General features: G+C 46.5%; 1 protein-coding gene across 1 annotated transcript in view; it reads right to left on the reverse strand.

Annotated features, from left to right (window-relative positions):
* Positions 1–8,210, reverse strand: part of TBC1D9 (TBC1 domain family member 9) — a 112,027-nt gene extending 103,817 nt beyond the window's left edge. Inside the window, exon 1 of the mRNA XM_004712141.2 lies at positions 8,135–8,210. Coding sequence (XP_004712198.2) covers positions 8,135–8,210 — 76 coding nt within the window. The remainder of the gene's footprint in view (positions 1–8,134) is intronic.
* Positions 8,211–8,878: the final 668 nt, after the last annotated feature.

Below are 8,878 nucleotides of genomic sequence, written 5' to 3' on the forward strand. Positions count from 1 at the left end.
TAAATAACTAGAGTGTGTTAGGGTTGACCAAAGAAACAAATTCATAAACACTCATATGTGTACAAGAAAAAGCTCTATATAAAAGAATAATTGTATAATAAGAAAACATCCCAGCCCAGCCCTGATCAAATCCATAAGTCCGATATTAATCCTTATGTCTGACAACAGTCTATAAATTCCTTTTCAGACTCATGAACAGACACAATGACACCAAATGCAGGAAGATCACAGGCCAGTGGGTGGAAAGTCTTGTGGTCGTGGAAGCATCTCAGTGCTGGTGTGGGTCTCCATGTGGCTCCTCCAGCTCTAGGGCTCTGGCTCCATCAGCGTGGCTCCTCCAGCTCCAGGTCTTCGGCTCCATCAGCGTAGCTCCAAGTGGCTTGTCAATAGGAATGCCTCACAGGGAATGCTCTGACCTCCAGTGAGCTCTTTCTCTCCATAGCACCAACAAATGAGCTCATCAAACTGTGACCTGATTGACAGGCTAAACTCTACCCCTTCACTTGTAAGAGTCTCAAGTTGACACCAGATTACATAACCACCACAGGCCACCCCTTGTCAACTTGACACTTTCATACAACTCTTCAGCCACTGATAATTTTCATTATGTAACTACCACACAGAGGAATGTTGTGTGTTTCATCGGTGCTATACTGCGCCCTGGTTGACTCATCCATTCCTTGTGACCCTTCTGTGAGGGGATGGCCAGTTGTCTACAGATGTGCTTTGGGCATCCACTGACCGCCCTCATTCGCATTGATGATTCTTTGTTTTGCCTCTCTGATGCCGGGGGCATGTTTAAGACCAGTTGATGAGAGGGCGTCTGACTTAAGGTTCCTGCTCGGCTGTCTTTGGACATCTTTGGCTTCTGGCTCTGGACCTATATTTGGTCTGCCTATGCCTGGGCTCCGGATTTGGACTCGCCACGTGAGGCATTTCCTTAAAGTTTCATGAGTCAGGAGGACACTGCAGGGAACTGCAGAACCCGGAGACGTAAGAGAATACGCTCCAGGGAGGAGGGAGGAGAAATGGAGTAGAACAGCATCTTGGAAGAGTTGGACATCTGGGACATCTTCAATCTCCAGCGCCTTAGGACTAGTCTAGCATTAACACTTCAAAAATAAATTATTGCCGCACCCATATGTGCAGTAAGAATCTAATAATCAAAATATATATAAAATGTATCACAACACAACACAAAAGGACAAATGGCCTAATCATAAAAGACAAAAGGCCTCGAGTGAACATGTCATCAAAGAGGGCACCCAGACAGCCACTGGACACCTGAAGAGATGCTCAGTGTCCACTGGACACGTGAAGAGATGCTCAGCGTCCACTGGACACCTGAGGAGATGCTCAGTGTCCACTGGACACAGGAAGAGATGCTCAGCGTCCACTGGACACGTGAAGAGATGCTCAGCATCCACTGGACACCTGAGGAGATGCTCAGCATCCACTGGACACATGAAGAGATGCTCAGCGTCCACTGGACACATAAAGAGATGCTCAGCGTGGTCAGACCTTTGAAAGGTGTAAATCAACACCACAGAGAGAAACCACCTCACACCCACTAGGAAGGCTGAGATCAAACAAACCAGAATAACAAAGGCTGGATGGAGTGTGGGGAAGCTAGACCCCTATCCATCCCCGGTGGGATGTACAACGGAACAGCTATGGAGTGGTGCTTCAAAACTAAAACCAGAACTACCAAATGACCCAGCAATGCCACTCTCAGGCACACAGGGCTGAGTTAAAAAAAGAAAAAGGATTGCTACGAGGCTTCCTATTCATTCATGCACAAGTTTATTCCAAACCAAACACACTTAGGCATGTCTTTGCAATCAGTAAATGGTTACAGACAAGGTTGTTTGTTTGGTTTTTAGTTTTGAACATTTTATTGTGCCCTAGGTAGAAGATTACACAGTAAAGTAGTTACGCATTCAACACCTCAGACACTGATTGCTCCATGAAATAGGTTGTAACACTCCCCATGTCCCCTCTGTCTTCTCCTTTTCCAGGTCCTTCCTCGCCTTCTTCTCATTGCTTTTGGACAAATGTTGCCCTTTTGGTGAGCTTGAGCTGACTCTCCTAGGAGCACATCCTTCCTGGACGCTAGTGTGTACTGGGTAGCCCGGTCTATTACTTGGCCGACGTGGTCTCCAGTTGTAGCTTCAGTCCCAGATTCCAAGGGTATATTACACAATGGTTTGGGGTTCCCCCAGCCTCTTGTCACTTCAGGAACAGTGCATGTGTATGTATTTTGGTTTGGTTTGACTAGCAGTCCACATTTTTAGCACATTCTAACCAGAGCCTTCTACTGCATCCCTGGTCAGCGCAGTCAGCAGTGGGAGGCAAGCACCATCTAGTTCTTTTGGTCTCAGGCTAGAGGAGGCCGAGGATTGTTTGGGCCCTTAATTTTGAGGACTAATCCATTCTTTATTGCTTTTTACAAATCATTTTATTATGTTTGTTTTTTTTTAATCCTCCTTAGAGTGATTTCAAAAAAGGTGTGGGGAAGGGGTCTAATTAAGATAGACACCTCCAAAGAGGCGCTGGATGAGCTAAATTCAAGACAGAGAGGTCAGCTCAGGAGCACAGGGACTTCAAAGGAGGTAATCCTGACAAGATTTCCTCAAAGTGCACAGGAAGATGCTGCGGCTAATGAGAAAGGATTTGGGGGAAACTTTGGTGGGAAAGGGCCAGGAGAAGTAAGCTAATATATATTTGTTTTCTCCATCAAAACAATGCACCTGCTGATTCTATGACGACAGCCAGGGTTGTCCTGTGAGAAGTTCATTGGGAAACCTTACCCTGCCCCACCTACAGCCCTGTCTGCGCCCCTTCAGACTTCTTTTCGTTTCCCGAATTCAAAGAGCATTTCAAAGGAGCACGGTTGGGGTCCCTTGAGGAGGCCGAAGTGCTGTTTCGATGTGGGAAAAACCAGAGTGCAGATCTCTTCAGAGAAGGGTTAGCCAGGTGGAACAATCACCTTCAGCAGGATTCAGACCCGGATGGAAGATGGGTCAAAAAGAACAGCTTTGCAGTTTGAGATCGATGTTTAATAAAGTTTCTATGATTTTTCAGCACTATTTTGGGGCTTAACATGGGATATCGCAAACGATTTGAAAGCAGAAACAGAAACACGTACACCAATGTCCACTGCAGCACTATGCATACAGTCCACGGTAGAAACCGCCTAGATGCCCGCCAGCAGGTGAAGGATACATAAAATGTGGAACGTATGAGGGGCTTCAGAAAGTTCATGGGAAAATTCCATCATCTGTTCATTCCATGTTGCTATGAATTTATGGAATGCCCTTCATACATCAAATACACACACGATACATGATGTTCATTTAATGGATGTTCACTTGAACGAAGTTTATAACAGTGAGAGTTCTTTTTAAAAATCCTTCCAATTTTGGTCTCAATTTATCTATGTAGTTCATGAAAAACTACAGGGCAGATAAAGAATCCAATCCTATGAAAATACATTTTCAAAAAAAAAAAAGAGATAATTTCATATAAGAATTCCTTTTTTGCCAGTGTTTCTCAACCAGCATCCTCTAATAAGCATAGAAATATCACTGTCAGCCTCCAGGTCGGCCCCTCCAAAGGAAAAGTCGTAATGCTGGAGAATTAATGCGGCTTCACTCAATCTGGGAGAAGGGCACAGGGGAACCTCGTCAACTTTCATCTGTATCTCGCCATAGTTTAAAAGACAAGGAGAGAAAGAGAGAAAACAAAAGAAGAGTTGAACAGGGCTCTGTTTGGCTTTGTTCTTTTAACACATCAGCTATAAAGTAACAAAGTGGCGAGTATTGTTAAGACGGCTCCCCGTTCCTCTTCGCCCTCTGCAGACAGATGAACTGGTCCGGGGTCCCAGTGGCCTTCTTTGAGGGCTCAGTCCCTCTCCCTGAGCCTTGTAAAGTCAGCCTGCGCTTTCCATTGTGATTAAGGCGTCAGTCACTCGTGGCTACCAAAACCGCGTGTCTCTGGCACGTCAGCTGTACTCGGGAATAGAACGGCCGGCATTAAAGCAACGCAAACTTCCCTGACAGTGAGTCCACTGTGACCATTCCCGCCTCGCTGGACAGGGACAACTGCCCTTGTGGGTTTCCGAGGCTGTGGATGGACCTTTACGGGAGCAGAAAGCGTCGTCGTTGTCATTGGCAATGGATGCTGTGTTCAAACCGCAGACCTGTGGTTAGGAGAGCCCCTGCATCACCCACCAGGTCACCACGAGGCCAATGCCTTCAGCTGAAAGGAGGGCAGGCAGCACTAGGGATCTGGCTCGTCTCCGCACACTCCCGGGCTTGAAATCGTTTCCTTTGCTGGTTGTGAGCCAAGGCCTCCGAGAATTCGAGGACACGGATCACGAAAGCAGATTCTTTCCCCACTCAGGTTGTGTGACTGGGTGAAGTGGGTGCTCTGTGCACTTAGACATCTCTATTGAGTGCCACCCAGAAGCCAGGGTTCCCTGCATGTCAAGGTTACTTGTTGCCCTTTATGGGTTCTGACCCATGGCGACCCCATGAGTGTTCAGAGCAGAACTGCTCCATGAGGTTTTCCACAAGCCCTGTCAGAAGCAGAGAATCGGGGCTTCCTCCCATGAGCCTGCTGCTTCATTTGCCCAGGTCTTTGAGGCCCCTGCTCCCCAGTGGAGTGCCTGGAAATGAGGGACAAGTGTGCAGTGTGCTGATTCTCCCTAAGACGACTGGTGAAATCTTCTTACCCCGTGAAGAAAGACTGCCTTTCTCAGAGTGTGCTAGGTTATGGAAGTAGGTGGAGTCTCTGTATTGGGCTAAATAAAGCATAAAATCCTTTCAGATAACAACACAACATCCTGCAAAACTTCGATGCACTTGCTTGGGATGCATACTGACCTGTAGGTGAAAGTATGCAATGTTTATCCATATACTGCCACACAAAATAAGCTCTGCTTCATGCAAACATATCTTTCCCAGGTCACCCTCTTGAATGTTGGCTATATGTTCTTCAGTATATGATACCCAGATGGATGAAACTTTACAGACAACAAATAAAACAAGGGCTCTGGGTGTTTCAATGAAAGGCTTCGACGAGTTAAAAAAGACTGCTTTCAAACTGATTGTGGTAGCAATTGTACAAGACTGCTTGATGTGATTTAACTTTGGAACAACATGATATCTGTATTAGCTCCCAATAAAATGGTTTGGAGGAATATATATATATATCTTCTTTCAAATATGACTTATCTGAGACCAAATGGTCAACAGCTATTTAGAAACAAAAATGAAAATGTAAAGAGTAAGGACACTAAATTAATGAAAATGGAACAACCAGAAGAAAAATAATGAAGCATGCATGCACTGTGAGGAATATAAACAATGTCAAAGAACAACTTGTGTGCAGTGTAAACTTCCACTGAAAACACAGTACCTTTACTCTATCTGTCTCTATATTACAGAGACAGCGGTTCTCAACCTGTGGGTCGCAACCCTTTTGGGGGCCGAACAACCCTTTCACAGGGGTCTCCCGATTCCTAACAGTAGCAAAATTACAGTTGTGAAGTAGCAACGAAAATAATATTATGGTTGGGGGGGCGGGGGTCACCACAACATGAGGAACTGTATGAAAGGGTAGCGGCATTAGGAAGGTTGAGAACCACTGCTCTATAATAAGCTGCTGTTACTTTACACCGCACTGGTTCTCATACGTGAGGACCCCATGTTAAACAGACTAAAACGTTGCCCTGTCTTGTACAGTTTTCACAGCCTGTGATATGCTCAAGGCCCCTGTTACAGCCGCTGCATGCGTAGCTGTGCCTTCTAACCGAGGGGGCTCATCTTCCATCACTAGAGTGGGCAGTATCCTGTTACAACTGGTTTTCATTGCACAGTTTTCTAAAGTAGATCCATCAGGCTTATTTGCCTCGTCTGCCTGAGTCTGGAAACACCAGTGAAACCTGTCCACCAAGATTGGCCATGCTGGTATCTGAAATACCGGTGGCAAAGCGTAGAGCATTCCACACCAACACACAAGCCACCACAGTTGACAAACTGGCAGGTGGGTGGTGGAAATATAATTTACACAGTTTCTTTCTTTCTTTTAAAGAAAAACACATCAATTCACACACATGGGGGTTGACGCATACAACATGCACCTGATCTTGGTCTCTCTTTATGCTGATTCTTAGGCAATCGTGCTAGGTCGCATTCTCTCTCTCTCTCTCTCTCTCTCTCTCAGTTGTAGAATCTGTGGGGTGCACAGCTCACTCCGGAGTCACTCCACATAATGGATACTCACTGTCACAGACCCATTAGCCTTTTCTAGAGCCTATGTTGGACAACAAGAATGACGGCACATGCCTATCTCAAATCACTCTGACAACGATTACCAGGGAAACCCGTGGAAAAGTGCAGCTCTTTCAACGTGCATCCTGGAGAGTGCCCTACAATCCAAAGGAGGCATTTCAATTTTGTCCTTGATGGAGATGGGAAGGTGCAGAACATGGCAAGGTTAGGTCTACCGTGTACAAGGCATTCCTGATGCCATTCTTCCAGTCTGAACCTCCGTGAGCTTCTGTTTCCTGTCACTGTGTCAAACGATGATGCTATCTCCCCTGCTTTTATCCCAGGGTTGTCAGGGGAAATTAGAGGAGACATGGTATACGGAAGTGTTTGTAAACTATCAAGTTTCTTGCTGTTGGAAAGCATCATGCGTTTTCTTGCAAGAAGGCTTAATCTTAGAGCGAGAAAGGAGCTTTAGGCCATACACTTTCATCTCCCTTTACTCCGGAGAAAGCGACTGAGCCTTTAGGCCATACACTTTCATCTCCCTTTACTCCGGAGAAAGCGACTGAGCGCTGCAGGGAAGTGTATCTGCAAAGGCCATGCTGTGAATGGTAGCAGGTGAGCACCACAGAGAGACGCAGAGGCGAAGGAGTAAACAGGGGCTCAGTTCTGGAGGCAAGTACTTCCGTCCTTATCATGAAACACTGGCGCCGGACACCTGGCTGGGCAGTGGAAATGTGACACAGTGCTCCTGCCTTTGAGGAGGGCGGGATCTAGTGAAGAAGATAGACGGCAACCACTAAAATGCCCCATGTACTCATGTCTGTCCAAGGACACACAGCATAGAGAATCGAGTAAGTGCTCATGCGGGAGGCAGTTTGGGATGGGGTCTATACCTGGCTTTGGGAGTGGGTGAAGGTGTTAGACGCTGTAAAGCAATTGCCAACTCATTAGCACCCCCATGCGATGGAAGGGCCTTCGCTATGGAAGCAGACCTCTTTTCCCACTCTGCAGGGGGCGAGGGCGAGCCCCCTCTTTGGCTTAGCGGTTGGGCACTTCACTTTGCACTGCCAGGTGCTTGACTTGGGCTTGATAGAGGGTAGCATTTAAAAGCAGGAGCTGTGCAATGAGATTTGGGGAGACTCCTGATTCCATTGTTCTTCTAGGGCCATGACCTTGGGGCAATCTGTATAATTTACAGAAACCACAATTTCTTCCCACATCCCACGAAACTGGGAAAGGATCTTTCTGAATAACACATCTTTCTGCCAGGGGTGGGCGTGGGTTAAGGAGAGATAGGCAGCACGCAGTTGTGCAATGCCTTGCACTTGGTAAGCACTCAACAAACAGTGCACACGACACTTGCTGGAGTCCCTGGTTGGCGTAAATAGTTAAAAACAGCTGACAACCGAGGGCTTGAGGTTCAAGTCCATCCACAGGTGCCTTGGAAGAAATTTTAACAAACAAAGATGCTTCACAGTTCTTCTCAACCACTCGGAACTTTGGAAACACTCAAGCCTTGGAAAGTAAAACAGGTGGGAAGCCCGCAACTACACAGACATTTTTTTTCTGGCTGCGATTTAACCATTCAGCCCGCGATTTAACCGTTCAGCCCATGAACCTTCAGTGATTGAACTGCACCCCTCTGATTGCTCTATTTCTTCATCTTCCTAACTCCCAGGGCACCCCAACCAAGCGTACTGCCTAGGAGTCAGTTCCAGCTCACAACAATCCTAAATGGGGTTTCCAAAACGGTAAATCTTCACAGAACAGGTAGCTTCGACTTTCTCCCACAGACCAGCTGGTGGGCTTGAGATGCCAACCTTGTGGTTAGCAGTCCAACAACGAACCCAGGGTACCAGCCGAGGAGGGAGACAGGAAGCACTGGAACTTGGCTGTGGGCTCTGTCAGGACAAAGTGAGGCACGAAGCCCATCTTCCTATTAATAACAGGATCATTTTATCTGGTGGCTACAGGGTATTCTCCAGTGGTTGAGGATGTGTTTTGGTATCTTTTCCGGCCAACACACCAATTTTTTGTCCCCACAGTCCTTCTACTTCACAACTCCTTCCTGCCTCTGCTTAGACCTTGCCAACTATGTGCTGCTGAGACCCTACTAAGCTGGGGGTCTAAGTTCCCAGCTCCATTCGCTCTGCTCGGCCTGGCCCATTACCAACCCAAGAACAATCTCCTTCCCCACCAGGGGTTCTCACCAGGAATTTATTTTTCAATCAGTGGTTGAAATAGAGCCAATGGCAGGAAGGGTAAAAAAGTCCACAGGAGCAAGGGGCTTTTCAGGATGGAAAAACAATGACCGGGTCCAACTTCAACACTAAGAATAATATGAAAGAGCTTAATAGGACAAAAGAGAAGGAGCACAAGATAGTTCTATCAACGTGACCACTGTGATCCACGGGAGGTCTTCGGGCAGCTGGAAGGTCCCGCTGATCACCCTTTTCCTTCTAAATTGTCTCTTATTATTTTTTAATTGAGCTAGAATCAATATATCATACAAAGGACTGAACAATGGTTCAATCCTATCAAAAAGGGGCTGTACAATCATCATCACCATCCTTTGGAGGGTTTATTTTTTCTTCATTTAC

The sequence above is a fragment of the Echinops telfairi genome, unplaced genomic scaffold, assembly GCF_000313985.2.
Source record: "Echinops telfairi isolate 266 unplaced genomic scaffold, ASM31398v2 ScPeMD7_2186;HRSCAF=2738, whole genome shotgun sequence".
Classification (NCBI taxonomy): Eukaryota; Metazoa; Chordata; class Mammalia; order Afrosoricida; family Tenrecidae; genus Echinops; species Echinops telfairi.